This window comes from Pteronotus mesoamericanus, unplaced genomic scaffold, assembly GCF_021234165.1.
Source record: "Pteronotus mesoamericanus isolate MK-2021 breed Mesoamerican mustached bat unplaced genomic scaffold, CSHL_Meso_final contig_269, whole genome shotgun sequence".
Taxonomy (NCBI): Eukaryota; Metazoa; Chordata; class Mammalia; order Chiroptera; family Mormoopidae; genus Pteronotus; species Pteronotus mesoamericanus.
In genome coordinates this window covers 355,328-374,374 of record NW_026555114.1, presented here as the reverse complement: position 1 = coordinate 374,374, position 19,047 = coordinate 355,328, and the positions used below count along the sequence as shown (strand labels likewise).

At 37.8% G+C, this 19,047-nt stretch overlaps 1 protein-coding gene across 1 annotated transcript in view; it reads left to right on the top strand.

Moving 5' to 3' along the window:
- TADA2A (transcriptional adaptor 2A) overlaps positions 1–19,047 on the top strand; it is a 45,431-nt gene that overhangs the window by 10,697 nt on the left and 15,687 nt on the right. Inside the window, exons 5-8 of the mRNA XM_054574837.1 lie at positions 6,488–6,579; positions 10,059–10,216; positions 11,582–11,670; positions 12,850–12,922. Of these exons, the coding sequence (XP_054430812.1) occupies positions 6,488–6,579; positions 10,059–10,216; positions 11,582–11,670; positions 12,850–12,922 (412 nt within the window). The remainder of the gene's footprint in view (positions 1–6,487; positions 6,580–10,058; positions 10,217–11,581; positions 11,671–12,849; positions 12,923–19,047) is intronic.

Below are 19,047 nucleotides of genomic sequence, written 5' to 3'. Positions count from 1 at the left end.
ATGAAAATACATGTGGTTCATGGGGTTAGTGGTGATGTTTATGTCTGATACTCTATCCCCCTTCCATGGGAAAGTTAGGTACCTTTTAAAAGTTAAGCTTAAAATGAACGTAGAGTGAATGATACAATACATAAAATCACTTTGAAGAGACAGACTGGCTTGTAGGCCAGAGTAAGGCTTGGCTGTAATTTGATAAATTATATTACCAGCTCTATGGAAGGAATAAGAGGCAGATGTTGGTAGCAAACTTCCAAGCTCTAGACAGAGAAATGGGCACTTTAGTAAACCAAAGTAAATATCTGGTCTGCTTGGCAGGTATATATACCTTAGTTAAGATAGTTTTGTCAGTTACCAGAGCATAACTTTTAGTTCACCATCTAGTTTTTCTTACAAGCAAGAGTGCTGCTGGGGCATCTGTTAATGCTTGACAGTAATAATGCCTCCCTCTTCTACTTTTAAGGGCCCATGTGACTACATTGGGCCCACCTGGAAATGAAAGCTACTCTTCCTATTCTAAAATCAATAGATTAGTACCTTAGTCCCATCAACAGAGTCCATTCGCATGAATGTGTAGTTAGTGTTTGAATAATCAGGGGACAGGAATCCTGGGGATAAAAGAGGTCATCTTTAAAATTATGCATACCACAGCACTATAGTATATTTACCTCAGTCTCTTAATAGTTTAGAAAGGGTGAATCAGCATCTCTATGAGTCCGATTATTTGTGGAGTCCGTTAAGATGAATTTCTGGGTTTACAATGCGAAGAATCAAATCCTGGTCCACAATGAGTTAATCAAAACATGTTCCTTAATAAGAGTTATTGGCAGCCAACTGGCTATCCTTACCCCACCTCTCTCTAAATACTTGTCTTCTAAATGCTTTCTTCAGTAATTATAAGATTTGGAATACAATTTTTTTTAACAGTAGGCTTTGTTTTTAAGAGCAGTTACAGGTTCACAACAAAATTGAGTAGAAAATACAGAGATTTCCCATATGTTCCCTGCCCCTCACAAGCATTTAGACTCCCTTGTTATCAACTTCTCCACCAGAGTGGTACATTTATTATAACTGATGAACCTACATTGATACTTCATTATCACCCAAAGTCCATGTTTACATTAGAATTCACTCTTGGTGTTGTATGTTCTGAGCATTTATACAAATATATAATGTCATGTACCCACCATTTTATAGTATCATACAGAGTAGTTTCATGGCCCTAACAATCCTCTGTGTTCTGCCTATTTGTCCATCCCTCTGCTTCTCCCCTGGCAATCACTGATCTTTTTATGGCCTCCATAGTTTTTTTCAGAATGTCATAGAATTGGAATCATACAGTACATAGCCTTTTCATATTGGCTGCTTTCACTTAGTAGTATGTATTTAAGTTTCCTCCATGTCTTTTTATGGCCTGATAGCTCATTTCTTTTTGCTCTGAATAATACTCCATTATCTGGATGTACCAGTTTATCTATTCACCTACTGAAGAACATCTTGGGTTGCTTCCAAAGTTTGGCAATTATGAATAAAGCTGTTGTAAACATCCATGTGCAGGTTTTTGTGTGGACATGTTTTCAGCTCCTTTGGGTAAATACCAACAAACTCAATTTTTTAATTGCATGGGAAGAGTATGTTTAGTTTTTTAAGAAACTGCCAAACTCTTCCATAGTGGCTGTGTCATTTTGCATTACTGCCAAAAATGAATAAGAGTTTCTGTGGCTCCACATTCTGGCCAGCATTTGGTGGTATCTCTTCTAGACTTTGGTCATTCTAATAGGTGTATCGTGGTAACCCATTTTAATTGTCCTTGCTCTGATAACATGTGGAATATCTTTTCCTATCAATACATATTTCCCCTTTTGTTAATTGTAAAATGAGTAAAGTGTGGGTGCAGTAGCTATGGCTTTGAGTGCACTTCATCAGAGTTATCAGATTTTTCAGAAAACTGCTTTATTTTTCCCAAATTCACACAAGAATGCCTAGAGGCATAATACACATTTATTCATTTGAATTGTGAAAATAATTACTTAAAGGATAACTAAGTATAGGTTCAATAGATTGGTGGTTAGCCACTGTAGAGAAGCTGACCATTAGCTCTAGCTGTTCTGGGCAGTATTTTTTGCATAATGCTGAAGGTACTAAATTTCACTCCAAGGCCACTTAATTCTTCTGATTACATCACCCTTTCTCACACATTCAACGCCCATACAAACACATTTTAAAATTCTATTTTTTATTTTGGGGAGCTTTTGGAGGTTAGTAATATTTTCTCTTTTTTTCTGCCAGACTTATCTATTCCCAGATAAGGAAAAAAGGAATCTCCTTCAGTAGGAATGATGACCCGGTGATGGCTTTCTACACATGAAGCCACTAAAAACTAGATTTATTCTTTTTTAATTTTATTTATTTATTTTGCATGTGAAGCCTCAGAAACTCTACATGGCTTCCACTGCTTTTGTCATCTCACAGTGCTGTATTTTTGGACGTTACTCATGCTGTAGTGGGTGGTGCATTAAGATTTCTGAGTCCTATGTCTATTTTTGTCTTATAATTCTTAGAACCTTGAACAAATCAAGGCACCATTTTCTGCCACACCCTTTATACCAGTGATTCTTAAACTTTAGTGCAGAAGGATTACCTGGGGGTGCTTCTTAAAAATGTAAATTCCTAAGCCCTGCTGTTAGAGATTTTGGTTCAGTAGGGTTGAGGTTGGGTATAAGAATTGAGTAACATTGATAAAACTTCAAGAAAAACTGTGTTATGTCTATTAATTTATTTTTGGTGTAAAAAGTCTTTCTTGTTCCTCTCACAGTAAAGTTGATGAGGGCTAATTAATATTCTGAAATACAGTTTTGGAAATAACATAGGCTCTTCAACTATGAGTTGTCATATTTACATGTATTTATGGCACTGGCCAGATAGAGTGATTATATGAATTTAACATAAACATAATCCCATAAATTTCCCTCTGTGGTTTCATTGCACCTTATGTGCTAAGCATAGTTATAGTACGTGCTCAGATAAACATGTATTGCTTATTAGTGTAATCTCACAAATCACCACAGTATTTTTTGTCATTAACAAAAGATAACCATTTCTAAATGCCTAGGTACTCAAAAGACCTCTTATGTCACTTTTTAAAAAACACTGTAGAAAATTTCAAGCATATACTAAAATAGAATGGTGTCTCAGTTATATCTTTTGCTCTCTAACAGCGACTGCAAACTTTTGTGGCTTAAAATAGCAACCATACTATCTCCCACAGGTTCGTAGGCCAGGAATTCAGGTAGGATTGGACAGAGTTAGGATAACGTTCAGTTCCAGTGCTGGAGCTAGAAGTCCAATGGGTTTTTTTTCACACACTCTGGCACCTCAGGAGGGTGGCTTGGACTGGTGGGGAATTAGCTAGAACATCTTAACTGCCTGAGGCGTTGGTTCTTCTCCAGTAATCTTAAATCCTCTCCTTCTCCATGTTACCTTTCCACATGGTCTTTCCAGCAGAGAGGCTAGATTTCTGATGTGGCCTAGGAATCTTAAGAGTGCAAAAGTGGAAGGTGCTAGGACTTCGTAAGCAAGTCACAGGTCCAGCCCATCTTAAATGAGAAGGAACCACACAAGGATGTGAATTGCAGGTGAAGTTCATTGACAGCCACCCCTGTAACCAACTAGCGTACATAGTATATAGTAAACTCCCATATACTTGTTATTAGCTCTTAAAACGATCAACTCATGGCCCATTACTCTAAATCACCAACTGTTAAGATTACTTTGAAGGAAATCTTCTAGACATTATATAATTTTATCTATAAATGCCTTATTAGATCTTTTGAAAATTTAAAAGTAATTCAAGTCACTTTTTGCATTTCCCCAATCAGTTCATAAAAGGTTTTTTAAAAATCTCTGCTCCATTCCCCACCTATGAAATAATCACTGTTCTGATTTTTTATTACCATAGATCAGTTTTGCATATTCTACAACTACATATACATGGGTTCATACTGTATATACCTATGTTTTGGGGGGTTTTTTGTTTTGTTTTTACTTAGCATGTTTTTGAGATTTACTCATGTTATATAGTTCGTTCCTTTTTGTTACTGTGTAATGTATCCCATGGTAAGAATATAACAATTTGTTTATCCTTTCTGTTGCTGGACACCTGGGCTTTGGCTAGTTTTTGAATATTATGAAAAAAGCCACCCTGAACATTCTTGTTTAAAGCTTTCTATGGATATATATTTTCATTTTTCTTAGATAAATACTTGGGAATGGAATTGCTGAGTCATAGAACAAATGATTAACTTTTAAGAAACTGTCAAAAAGTTTCCTGAATGGTTGTGTCATTTTACACCTCTGCTAGCAGTGCCTGAGGGTTCTAATTGCTCCACATGCTTGTCAGCTTTTGAAAGTGTCAGTTTTTTTACTTTAGCTATTGTTGTGGGTATCATAGTGTATAGTAGTATCATAAATTTTTTTTTGGACTTTTCCAGTTTGTTCTAATTGGGATGTAAATAAGATCCATACATTCCAATTAGTTGCCTCATATATTTTCTATTCTGTGGGTTCTCCTCCTCTCCAACCTTCCCTCACTCTCTCACTTTTTATAATTTATTTGATTTTTTAAAAACTGAATTGTCTTAATAGATGTTAATAGAGGCTGAACTTTGCTCTCTAATATGTACCTCTGTCTTCTGTTTCCTATAGTTTGGTAGTTAGATTTAATGGCTACATCATAGATATGATTATTGTCTAGATCTATTAATTTATTGAGGATTACAAAGTAGTTATCTTTTAATAACTACTATTCTATTACTCCTTTAATTTGATTTAAAGTCTATAAAAACAGTTCATGTCATTATGTGTTCACTCTTAGATAAAATTTGTACAGGAAAGGCAGGATAAATACTTGATTATTTCCTTTTTTTTTTTTTTTTTTTTACTGGTATCGAAATATGAGTTGGTTTCCTGGTACCTCTGGATATTTATAATGCTTTATGTGTTTCATTCCTTTGCACTTGTTATCCTTTTTAATGCTCAAAATGTTCCATTTTTAGTTAGTGGGAGCCTCTACAAGCTAGTCTCTGAATTCTTTTGACATGACACTTATAGTCTTTGAGAGGCTCTTTGCTTTCCAGTGTGACAAAATGTTCCAATCTCATCTTGTACATTTCCTGACCCAAAGCTAGAATCATCTTTTTCTTCAAGGAGTTCTAGTTCCTTTAGTGGAAAATAATGTTTAGAGACTGCATACTAGGCAATAGAAGCACTTATTGCTGCTGGGTTGGCCATTGTTTCTAGACATTTTCAGTGAACAATGTTAGGAAATTATTCTTTTAATTCAAAACACATCATGAGTTTATACTAAAACTTTCAATTCAAATACTAGACTACAAAGTTTTATATAACCTCAAAGATCTATATCTAAATTTTTTCCCCAAGCCAAAAATCCCACTGTGCAATGATACCAATAATTATTTTTTTGCTTTACTCTATGACACATCCACGTGCAATAATCTCAGAATATACAAAAACTACTGAAAACAGTTTAAGGGTTACTTTGGCAGTTGCTTTTACTTTAAGGTATATTCTACAGATATACAGTCAAATTATTATATTTTAAAATCAACTAACATTGTTTCCTTCTGTGTGATGATGCCTTAATTTATATGTTTGTTACATTTTGCTTTTAATTGTTAGGCTTTTAAAATTTAATAATTACATACAATATCTGTGGTTTCAAAGTTAAATCTGCAAAACAGGGAATATTCAGAGAGGTCTAACTTTTATCCCTATCCTTTCTACCTGTTTTCTTCCTCCCTTCCCCACAGGTAATCTTTTTTTTTTAAATGTGTGGTTTATTCTTCCATTTAAAAAAATGAAGAAATAGCCCCTGATGGTGTGGCTTAGTTGGTTGGGCCTCATCCTGCAAAGCAAAAGGTCTCCAGTTCAATTTCTGGTCAGGACACACACCTGGGCTGTAGGTTTGGTTTCCAGTCATGATGCAAGGCATGTACAAGAGGCAACAGATTGATGTTTCTCTCTTACATCTATGTTTCCCCTCCTCTCTTTTTCCCACCCTTGTACATTTAGAAATGTATAAATGAAACATTTTTTACTTTAAATAACTAAAATATTTGTATTTTAGTTATTTAAAAGTAAATAAAATATTTTTTAAAAATTAATTAAAAAATAAATACACATGTGTATTCCCCTCTTTCTTAGCTACATGGGAGAATAATAAAATATTTATCTCTACCTTTGTGCTAAGTTTAAAATATATATATGTTTCTGCATGAATTACATGGCATTTATGGGTTATAATATTTATTGGAGACCCTTGATGGTGTAAATAGGAGTAAGGGCAGTAGACCCCCATAAGAAGAGTTATTTAAATAGAATTGGTTTTAAGGACAAAAATTAGTATTACCATTGAGGTTTCTAGGCAAACCTTTTCTATGTCTGTTCTTAGGCAAATCTTTTTCTTTCATAGACCTCAGATTTTCCTGTTCTTGACCCCAGTTGGACTGCCCAAGAAGAAATGGCCCTTTTAGAAGCTGTGATGGACTGTGGCTTTGGAAATTGGTAAGAGCTTGGTGTTAGGGCTTGTCCTGCCCTAGTGAGCATAGAGAAGAAGGTGCTCTTGAAGGGTAAAGGGAGGAGCCTCAGAAGTCTGAGGTCATATGTTTTGGGGATCATATGTTGCTTTTTTACTGACCCATGACTTAGAGACAAGCCCTCCTTAATGTCTCATTGGGATGCGGGACATTTCCTTGTTCTATGACTGGGCAGCCCTACAAGAGCATTTTGGATGTATCAACACAAGGAAGATTGGTTATTCCCTCCTGAATAGTGGGGAAGTTTAGACTCATGAATCATTCCTCCTTTCCAATTTCATGAATTTTTCTTGGCTGTGGATGCCCTCATCATTTAACTGACTCAGACTTTAGGCAAATAACCATAGCTTTCCTAAGATTCAAGTTTGACAGACTTCCTGTTCACATGCCCTATTTTTAGCTTTCAAGAATCTGCCTTAGTCCAAGTGGGGCAGAACTGGACAGCAGTTATTACTGTTGCCCTAGGTGGCAACAACATTTAATAACAATACCACCACTCTCATTTTTATCAGTACTTTGACACTGATGATATCATGTTGTGAACTAGATAGCAGAGGATTATTAAATATGTTTTGTTCATGAAGAATCTGAAGCTTAACGAAGGGACTTGAAATGATTTCTTATGGTCACATAACTTGTTTTTGAAGGATCCTTAACTAGTTCTACCATGTCCTACCACCCTAGTATGTATAATCTTTCCTGATATTAATAGACTATATTATGCTGCCTTCCTTAGGCTGAGGGCTCTGAAGAAGGGGAGTTGAGTTCAGTTCACATTTTGCCTGTATGTATTCATTCAGCATTTATTAAACATCATAAAATAATCATGTATTACGGGGAATACCAAAGATAGAAAACGTGATCTTTTGTGAGACACTTAGTAGTCATCTTTGGCCTTTTTGGTTTTTCATTTTTTGCTTGTCATTCTAATGCTCTTAAATCGCTAATCCTCCCTGTCTCCCTTCCCTCTTAGCATAGACCACAAAAAGACTATTGTTTCTCTATCTGCCATGGGTAAGGCACTAAGCTTGGTGATAAGGGTGTTAGAATTAAGAATTATGACATTCTGCCCTCAAGAAGCTTATAATCTAGAAGGAGAATATATATGCATACATATATGTGTGTGTAAATAAAACGGTCTGTTCAGGAAGTTTCCAGCCATGCAATGTGAAAAAAGACATTTATTGAAGAAGATACACAATACAAAAAACATGGTACATAAGACAATGACACCTCAGTCCCCTTCAAAGGAGGCACCTTGCTATCTCACACAGTTCTCCCAATTTCCATAAGCTGCCCTGTTGTGTTTTCCTGAATCTCATTGACAGTCTGAAATCTTTTCTCTTTCAAAGGCAATTTTAGTTTTGGGAAAAGCCAGAAGTCACAAGGGCTATAGCGGGGCTGAGTCACTTGGGCAATATGATGTTTCACCGAAAAACTGCATGAGATGTGATGCATGAGCAGGTGTGTTGTCATGGTGAAGCTGCCAATCACCAGTCGTCCAGAGCTCCGGCCATTTTTATCCTATTCCATCTTGCAACTGACAAAGAACATTGAGGTGTAGTACTCATTATTAATTGTTCGGCCTGGAGGGACATACTTGTGATGGACAATACCTTCCCAATCAAAAAACACAGTTAACGTGGTCTTGATCTTGCTGTGACTTTGCTGCACCTTCTTTGTGTGTGGAGAACCAGGTGACTTCCATTGGGAGGACTGAGCCTTCGTTTCCAGATCATAGCCGTAGACCCACAATTCATCTCCACTTATGACCTTCTTGAGGAAATCTGGTTCATTGGTAACAGTTTGAATCAAGTCATTAGCAACTACAGCATGATGTTCCTTGCACTCTGGTAGCAGAAGCTGCGGAATGAATTTGCCATCTCCCGTTTCAGGCCAAGATCTTGCATCAAAATCTCAGAAACAGCAGTTTTTGGAATCCGCAGATCAGCTTCTAGTTCTTGCACTGTCAAGTCGCTGATATTTGTGGATTACAACCTGTACACATTCAACATTCTCCAGCATTCTGCCTGTTGCAGGCCTTCCTGAATGTGGATTACTTTCAACAGATTCTCAGTTACCTTTGAAACGTTTGTGCCACACTTTTATTTGCGCTGTACACACTGCATCATCCCTGAAAGCCACCTGAGTCATCCAGATAGTTTCTGTGGAGGAATTTTGTCAAGCTTAACACAAAATTTGATGCAAATTCATTGCTCTTCTTGCTCAGTCATTTTGAATATGATGGCCCCACAGTACACGTGCTCACTCAATGACATCTAGTGCCCCCACTTAGTACTAAAGTGAAATCGTCATTCACACATGCACAACCAGTCCATTCTCCTTGGCTGCCAGGTTATATCAATGTCACACAAACTGTTCTCATTATAGTAACAATGGCTGGACTTTTTCCAGACTGGCCTAGATATAGATAGATAGATAGATAGATAGATAGATAGATAGATAGATATCAATATATATCAATCATACAGGGTCCAGCAGAAGTAACGCTTGCTTGAATGTGGTTGGTAGGGTATGTGAATGTCTTGCACGAGATGGACAGCAATTTGACATTTCACCTAAGATGTCATAATGGTGTGGTTGAGTGTGAGATTGTTATGTTACAGAATTACATGCTAACAATTTTGTAGTAAAAGGGGCATTATCTATGCCAGACCCTGTACATACTATATATATATTTGAAATACAAAAATCAGGGCATAGTAATACCTTACGAGAAGAATAAACAAAAGTGCTGTGGAAAAGAGGTTGATAAGCGGCTTTGAGAGATTTCACCTCTACCTCTTCACCATCTGGGCTGAGAGTCAGGAGTTTTGAAAACAAATTCTGGCTTTGTCTCTGATGTGCTTTGTATTCTTGAGCAAGTTTCTTAATGTCTTTGGGCCTCATTTTTTTTCATCTGTGATATTGAGATAGTACTCACACCACACAGTTAATGGTAGGATTAATTTAAATTATGTTATGTTATGCTTGGCCTATTGTAAGAGCTCTAGTAAAGAAATGTTTGCTCACGTGAAGTGTTTTGTAAACTACAAAACATTACTCAAGTATAAAACTATACTTATGTACATTCTTAGTGTTCCGAAGTAGCTTGTTATTTTTGTAGCAATTCTCTCCCTGGGACTGGGCTCACAAGGTAATTTTAAGTTTTCTAGAAATTTTTCCCATCTTTTGGTGGAAAGGAAAGAGCTTTTCAGAAACTGTTTTTGTATCTTAGAATAGCAGGATTTGGAATATCAGATTACACGAATATTAGGCTTATATTTGTCTTATTGTCCTGCTGATGGCTCATGACACCAGTTTGGAGGTATCAAATTCCAGATATTATAAGGATAGGACTTAAAATTTGAAATGAACAAACCTTGTTTTAACCATTATGTATAGTTGAAAGCACTACTCCCGTCTCTTTTCCTCACATTCCTGTAGGCAGGATGTAGCCAATCAGATGTGTACCAAGACCAAGGAGGAGTGTGAGAAGCACTATATGAAACATTTCATCAACAACCCTCTCTTTGCATCTACCCTGCTGAACCTGAAGCAAGCAGAGGAGGCAAAAGCTGCTGACACAGCCATTCCATTTCACTGTAAGTGCCTCCCTTCGTAAGAGATATTTAGGTCATCTTTAGCCCTGTTGCATAGCAGATAAATAATGGTGTGGTGACCTAGACAGCTAACCAGTTTATGAAAGACAGAATGAGTTGACATGGCCATTATTGAGAGGCAGAGCCATAGTGGGGCATGGAGAAAACGTCTCCCAGAGGACAGAGTTCTGTATTGGGTGTCAGAGTGCCTGAAGCCCATGTGCAGTTACATCTGAGATTCTTTAAGTTTAACACATTAGTTAATGTTAATGCCTGCTTCTGTGAGGTGAGATTGCAAAATGAACCAATCTTTCCATGCTGTTGTGAACACAAGGCTTTTTACAATTCCTTGGGAGAGTTTACGATTGTACGTATTAGTTACTTAAAGAAGTCCAGTATTTAACTCAGTATCATTAATTATTAATCATCCTAGCGTTAAGTCCAAGAAGCAATTTGTTATTTTTGTTCACTTCATTGTGGCAGTAGCAGCACACTTTACTTTTTAAATCTCATGTGGCTGAGGGACCCATGGGTCTTCTAACAAAACATAACCAAAATCATGATGAATTATAAATGGACATCTTTCCTCAATGACTCCCAGAGCACAAGTAATGGGATATGAAAGTTTTCCCTTCCTCCCTCCCTTTCCTCATACTCTCTAGGAGCAGTTTCATAGCTGACTAACACAAAGCCTGTTACCAGAGCCTGGTGATACCTCCTGTTTGGATGGTACTTTGGAGGTTAGCACTCTGTTCCCAAATCCATTAGACCATTTGTTCCTCATAGACACCCAGTAAGCTAGGCAGAGCAAGTGCTTTTGTTTTACACAGGAGGAAACAGGTTCAGGAAGGTTAAATGATTTTTGCAAAGTCAAGTGGGGATTTAGGAGACTAGTTGATGTTAGAGTTAGGACTCAATTCCAGCTAACTTCCAAATCCAGTGGTTTTTTTGTTCTTGTTGTTTTGTTTCTGTTTTTGTTTTTCTGCCTCTCAGTTGGATGAGCTTTGTGAGTTGAGATCGGTCCTAAAGTATAAGGGAGCTGAAGGAGACAGGGTAAATACTGAACATTCTGTAATATTAAAGAAAAGATCCTTGGCTTTTTCGCGTGTTAAGAGCAGAGTGAATTTTCCCATACTTACTTAAAGGATTCATTAAGTCTTAAAATTTCCTTTTTAAGAAATCAGTCTATTTCCATAATACTTTATCTTTTTCATTTTTATACAAATCTTTTGAATTTTATGTATTCTCGCAGTCACTGTCTTTTTCCAAACAAAAGTATTTCAGAATGTTAATAAGGACTATTTCTGTGTCACTTTTTTAAGGCCAATATTTTATAAAGTAAGTAAGAAAAACTCTAAATTCTTCCAGCTGCAGATGACCCTCCCCGACCTACCTTTGACTCTTTGCTTTCTCGGGACATGGCAGGATACATGCCAGCTCGAGCAGATTTCATTGAGGTAGGAGAAACTTGTTTTTGTTTCTGACCAGGCTTATATCTTTTACCTTTGGTTCCTTAGGACTGAGGAAAGATTTTCAAAGCGCTGTAATTGGGAGGGCTTACATAGCCACATTTTCTTCTATTTCAGTGCCTTTTCTCATTTGTAAACATTTTCACATGCAGAACAGCAGAAGTTCTTCAGACCAGGAATCTGTTTTATAAGTGTCATTGGTGTTGGCTCCCCCCTTCTTAGTAGGTAACGGGCTTCTTTAGGCTGGTCCTCATTCCACACCTAGCAGGTTTCAAGGTTGTACTATATCAGGGGTTGGCAAACTTTTTTTAAGGGCCAGATGGTAAATATTGTAGCTTTCGCAAGCCATAAAGTCTCTTTTGCAACTAAATGTTGCTATTATTATGCAAAAGAAGCATTGATAATATGTAAACAAATGAGCACGCCTGTGCTCCAGTAAATTTTTTTTTACAGAAACAGGCAGTGGGCTGGATTTGGTCCATAGGCTATAGTTTGCTCACCCCGGTACTGCATTTATAAGATAAAGAATGACAAATTTATATTAAAAACTACACGTTCCTTGTTCAACTATGGAGTTAAAAAGCCATGTGACTCACAATTACAGTCCTTCTGGAGGTAAGTTGAAAGTTTAGAGGGCTTCAAACAATTTTGCTAGCTACACCCAAGTCAGCACTTTTTTCATGGCAAGTGATCTTACAGAGCGACCCCATAGACACGACCCCTACGAATTGTACTCATTGAGTAGAATATGAACAAATCTATCCATTGAGCTATATAAGCAATATTGTTGAATAAACAGAGCCCTCAGAAGGTAGTAAAAAGGTAAATGAAGTAATGCAGACAATTTTCATACCTGAAGATCTATTCAGAATTCGATTTTATGGGGGTTACTTTTTATGAACACACTTTTAATTTTTAGAACAATAGCTTTGGCTTTTTTCATAAACTAATAACTGTTCTCATTTTTGCTGTCACTACTGCCTGAAAGCCTCTCAAATTTCCCCCGTGACTTACTGTTTGTGGCAGTATCCTGGCCTTGTACCCCATTCAGTACTTTTTAATGAGTGTTTACCTGTGTGTTTTCAAGTTGCTTCTAATGCATGGCTACTGTAAAAGTATTACCCAAAGCTGATTAGTTTGGGGCGGGGTTTTTTTTCCCCCAAACAGGAGTTTGACAATTACGCAGAGTGGGACTTGAGAGACATCGATTTTGTTGAAGATGACTCGGACATTTTACACGGTAACATTTTGTTTCAGCCAATGCTTTTATTGATCGCAAACTATGTGATGACACTGTGTTGGGATCTAGGAATATAAGGATGAATAAACATGTCCCCTGCCCTTAACAGGACTCAAAGTCTAGCAATTAAGTTGCTGAACTTACTCTGTTGTTGGGTTTTGACCACAGTGAGAAAGACCATTTGTGCCGGTGGTGGGAGTACCATGGTAGCTGGGAATATCCCATTCCTTGGACTGTGTGTGTGATCTTCCTTTTGACTGAGGAAAGCCTACACTGAAGTAATCGGTTCACTGACCCTTACTGCCTCCCAAAAAGGAAGGGAGTCATTGTGAAAACCTTGGCACTTTAGTAGCAACTGCTGATTCTAGATGCCCACTGTAATTTGCTACCCCAAATTTCCCATAGCAGGGGAAAAGAATGGAAGTTCTTTGAGGACTTTTCAACCAAGATTAGGAATTTCTCGTTTCTCAGAAGTGTTAAGTTTTTAGTGTTTCTGAATTCTCATCTAAGGTTAGCCTTCTAAGGATTTATGTCGACTCTTGCATTATAACATCAATGGTTAATGCCAACAGGGCTCTTAAAAGTGGATGGTTAGACTTTTGTTGAATCTCTTCCCCCCCCCCACTATTTTCAGTGAGCTACATATTCAGAATATCCTCCAGTCTTCTCTTTCAGTTCAGTCCAGAATTGAATATGATGCAATATGAATAATGCTCCCTTAGATTCTATAGTTCCCAAACAGCATCTTCATTGTTTCTCTTAAATCTATATTCCAGGCAGGAAAGGCAAGTAGAATCCTTGTTGAATTATAAATCAAGTTTTCATGTGGCATTAACTGCTACCCTGTCATTAGAAAGGGAATTTGATTCCTCTCTCCATAGAAGAGCTGCCTAGGTGTTTGTTACACCAGATTGAGGACAAAGAAAGAGTCCTCATAAAAATTTTACTTTCAGGACTTTTTCTCTACATATTCCTTGAGCAGTTTTCTTTGCAAAATTTCATCTCTCTTCTCCCACACAACTTTAAGGAAAGTCAGAGTGACGCAGATTGAACTAAAAGAGGAAGCTTGAAAGCCAACCACATTGGCCTTCACTAGATTCATTGTATTTGTTCAGTCATCAGGTCTATCTCTCCTTTGCAACCCTGAGTAACTCATGTTATTGTCTTTCTCACCCTGTGTTGTTCCCTTAAAGGTAGTATGCAGATTGCCATTCAGTATTTCTCCTCGTTTATACCACTTTTAGTTAAAATGGTATTGTTTCCTGGTTGTATCTTTCTTTTCCAGGATGAAAAAAAATGCAACTTTATAAATATTATCCTTTCAGATGCCATTCAAAAGTACCAAACTTTTGAAAGTCAGACTCTTTAATGTCAATAATAGCTAAACTATGTAAGAGACTTGCTGAATCACTTCTCTGGGCCCAAATCCAAGGTCTTCATTCTTAGGCCTCAGCATTATTAAGAAAACTGTAGTAATGGTTGGCATTTAATTTCACTCTTCATTTTTCCTAGAAATGGGATCTGTAATTGTTCTGGTGCACTTGTGCTACTTTCTGTAATTAAGTGGGAGCAAAAGGGAAAAACAACAGAAAGGATGAAACAATTGAGTGACAGTTTTTAAGTTAACATTTCAAACCTACAGTATACTTTAATTCTTTGTGCTCTTCCTACAGTTTCTACAACCTTGTTAGTCTTTTGATTCTAGTTCATTTGAACTAGAACCGAAACATCAGCTATTGTGATACATAAATAGCTTTAACAGAACATAAATAATAGTCCTGGACTCCCCTTTGCTTCCCTGTCTAGTAGTGGACTGTAAGATGTTGAGATCGGTGCTTTTTAAAGGGTGATAACATTTTAAAGAGGTTTTGCAGCACTAGAGGGACGACTTGCTGGTGCCACAAAAGGATGCTTTGTGTTTGGCTCTGAGTTCTTAGCTCCTCTGGTGGCATGACCCTCACTACCCAGCGGGGCATCTTATTGGCCCTGAGCTGAGCAGTTTCTCCCAGAGCACTCTTTGAAAGGGGCCTAGGAGCCCAAGGAGACTCAGGAAGGAATAAGAAGGAGCACACCTACGACAGACTGAGGGACACATATTTTGTGCAAATCAGGATACCAGTTCAACCTCACACTTGTTCCTAGTCACTGGGTGATCTTGGGCAAGGCCTTAGAATCTTGCTTACTATTTCTTTGTGTCCCGTGCCAAAAGAGAAGGAGTGACACTGATTCATCAGAGAGTATGAATATCGCCAATGAAAGATGGTACATCATTCAGGATGATGTAACTACCATTCCATTATACTAATATACTCTTAATATTACTGAGTATTAACAACATTCCTTTTATATTCCCTCACTTATAACTACTGGAAGGAAGCAAATTGTTTGGCTTGGTTTGGCTGGGTGTTTTTTAATATTCCATCGCAAGGCATCTAGATCAATGGATGCCACAAAGCCCCTTTCCTCACCCAAAGACTTTTCCTATCATTCATGGAATTTGTCTAATAAAATGGTTTTGAATAGTTCATTATAGAGACCTAAGGCACATTGGAAGGATAATAAATTGCATTCCAGCCATAGTAGAAAGCTTTAAAAAGAATTGTTTATTTGTATTTAGAGATCAGGAAAAGAGAAGGAAAGAGAATCAGTTGTGTCTTGCAAGCCCCCAACCAGGGACCTGGCCCACAATCCAGGCCTGTGCCCTGACCAGGTAAATGGCAACCTTTCTGGTTGGCAATCCAGCACTCAACCCACTGAGCTACACCAGCTAAGACCATATCAGAAAGCTTTTAGAATGGGCCCAAAGAAGATATTACAAGTGAAACAGTGTCTAAAGAAGAAAATAAGGAAGTTCTGGGATCCCTAAATGACACTTCCCTATGTTTTATTGAAATAAGCAGAAATTATGGGCTCAGAAAGAGAGATGCAGGAGACTCATGAACATCATGATTATGTTGTGGGAATTTCGGTACAGACACATAGTGTAGTTCCCTTTTCCTGAGAACATCACTCACCACTTGCTTTCATTTGGGAAAATCTCCTAAATTTGTGGACTCCTCTTTCCCAGAGTTTCACAGGGTCTGAAATCCTGGGTGCAGCATCTTCTAACTGTTGCTGTCTCATAAGCCAGGCAAGCAAGAGGCATTATAAGCTCCTTCCTGTGTGTTGGGTCTGTGTTTTCAACACTTCTCAGGGTTGCACATTAAAACAGTTTATTCTCCCTTTATTTGGAAAGATAATTTCAGCAAAATTTCTTGGCCAGGCATGGATTCCCGCCCCCCCCACGCCCCTGCCCCCCACCTGCGTTCGGCCCATATTGTCAGCCTTTAGATCCTTTTACAGTTAGTAGATCAGATATCCACCCTGGCCTCTGTGCACACTCACCTTGTGCAGGTACCCTTCCCTTAAAGTGATTTGACTATTCTGTGCTTAGGACATTTTAGATATAAATGCTATTAATAATAGCTAATACATTGAGCACTTACTGTTTGCCAGGTACCATTTTAAGCCCTTCATACATGTGAACTCATTTAATCCTCACAAAACTCTGTGAGTTGGACATTATTGTTATCCCCATTTTATAGATGAGGAAATTGAGGAATGGAAATATCACCTAACTTGCCTGAGATCATGTAACCTGCAAGTGACAGAGCCATCTCCAGAGTCTCTGATCTTAATAGTGTACTAATTATCTTTATAATCTTAAATTTTTGTTGCTGGGTTTTTTGGGGGTCGGGGGAGGAAATGACATTTCACATTTGTTGTCTCCTACGGCTTAACCACATTCCTGGGAAGCAGGAATTGATATTTTCTCATTTTACATTCAAGGTATTGTACAAAGGAGTTAACTAACTTGCCCATTGCCTCCTTGTTGCTGACTTTAACCTCTAGGTCATACAGTCGCCTTTCCTTCACAGAATTAATTGTGTACTTCTTGGCCAAAAGCTTGGGGGTTGGGGGGTGGGGAATGACTAAAGCTTTGCTTCTTGGGAATACGAGTCACAGGTTTGTACTTGTGTGGTTGTCAGAGGGATTTTGATTGGCTTCCCCGCAGTTAAGGCCTCTGACTTCATTTTCTTGCCAAACAAACAGTAAGTGCCTTCTGTCAGGAAAACAGAAACATGTTGCCGGCTATTTTGAACAACGTTAGAAATATATTGCAGTGGGAAGGAGCTGCCTCTGACTTCTGCCCACTTCTTGAAATATTTTAAGGCCAGCCATTTGGAAACTTTGTTATCAGTGCCCAGTATAATCACAGGGAGACTGTTCTTCCCCCAAGGCCAAGATTTCAGAGGCCTTACATCAAGTGGATAGGTTTTGGGGGGTGGGGGGGTAGGGGGTTAGTTGGTTTGTTTTCAATGATCTCTGGTTCTTCGGTTGCCCACTTTAGTGGAACCTCCAGTCACTGTAAGTAGAATGTGAACTGATGATTCTCATTCTTGGCAGTGTCTGCCTTGTTATTTCTATTCTGCCTGCTGTGCTGTGGTCTTCTCTGAGTTGTTCGTGGAGTGAAGCTCTTATAATCACCTGCTACCTGAGTGTGCTTTATAAAGGCAAAGAGATAGCTTCAGATGTGAATTTTACTCTGGGAGAATTCCAGTTCTCCTTTCATTTGTTTCTGTGTTCTTTTCCTTCCCTTTGTTACCCAGAGCCAGTTGTACATGTTTAAACTACTGAAATGATCAAGCTAGAATTTTTTTTTTTTTTTGGTAACACAGTCTCTTCAGTTTTTTCTGTTTTAATTAAGTCATTCCCACACAAATCTCAGGAAACAGTATGGTAAGTTAGTGTCTTAGAAATATTTTTGTCAAAATTAGCCGTGATTTCCACTGTATCATCAAGTAGTTTCTTTCCTATTGAACTCTTCTTACTATTGTGTGGTTAAACAAGGCACACAAAGAACCTGAAACATGATAAACGCTCAGTGTATTTTAGTTATAACTTAGCTATTATATCTACTTCTTTTTCTGCCTTGAACTATTGACTTCCTAATTCTGTTTGTCATAAGAAATAGAATCCACTCTAAAACTTTTATTAGGTCATACTACATACCAGAGACACATCCTCTCTCTCTTCTTATCTACTTTTCCACTTCATAGGCATGTGAAGAACATCTCCACCAGCACAGTATTTGAGAGCCTGTCATTCCACAGCAATTGCTAGAAGACAGTGGCAGGGTATGGGCCATTCTGTGGTACCTGGGCTTTCGTATGGAACCACCCTATAAATCAAGAAAGAATTAATTTGTAGAAAGAGCTCTACCTAAAAAAAAAAAAAAAAAGGTTTGAAAACCATTGCCATAAATGTTGAACCTGGTATCATTGAATTATTTTTAGTTTGTGGGTAGTTAGGAGGGAAAAAAAAAGGATGTTTAAATTTTCAAACTTGTTAGAAAAGGACAAAATTTTCATGGTAGTGAATACTCTTTTTTTAATACTTAAACTTTAAAAAAATTGCACTCTCTCACCTCTTCAGGTCATCCAGCTAGAACTTGTTATTTTTTTATCTCAGATCCAAAGGAGAATGGCCTAGATAAAGTATTTCTGGTCATTTCCCAGTGACTGAAGTTATATGTAGTGCATCTGTTCATAGCCCTGCATGTTAGATTTTGGTATTTCTTCTTTTTAATCTGAGACTATCCTTAGGGCAAGTAGACAGTAATGAGTTAGCATGGAATATCCAGAATTTATTTCTGTTCTCTCGCCAGGGCTACATATTGATAGTGCGCCAGGATTGTACCTTGCTCAACTTGTATTTGTTTTGATGTAAGGAAAGAAATGGTGATTCTAATAAATCATTGTATTCTCTTCTCTTCTTTAATTCATTCCATTTTCCCCCCTACCCTTTTAACAGAAGTGTGGGTTTCAAAGTGCTTCATGGAGATGCCCCCAGGGACTACTGCTAGGAAGGGAAGCTGGATACGGAGTAGGGAGACAGGGTTTAGCGGGAGTACGTAACTTACCCCTTGGAAAACACGGTTTAAGAGGTGCTCTGGCAGAACATTTAAATCTGTGCTGACTCGTTGCCCCCACAAGTTAAACTGGAACTTGCATCTCACATTCTGTGGATGAGATTGGATTGATGTTTTTGTTTGTTAGTATTACAGAGGCTGTATTTTGGAATGA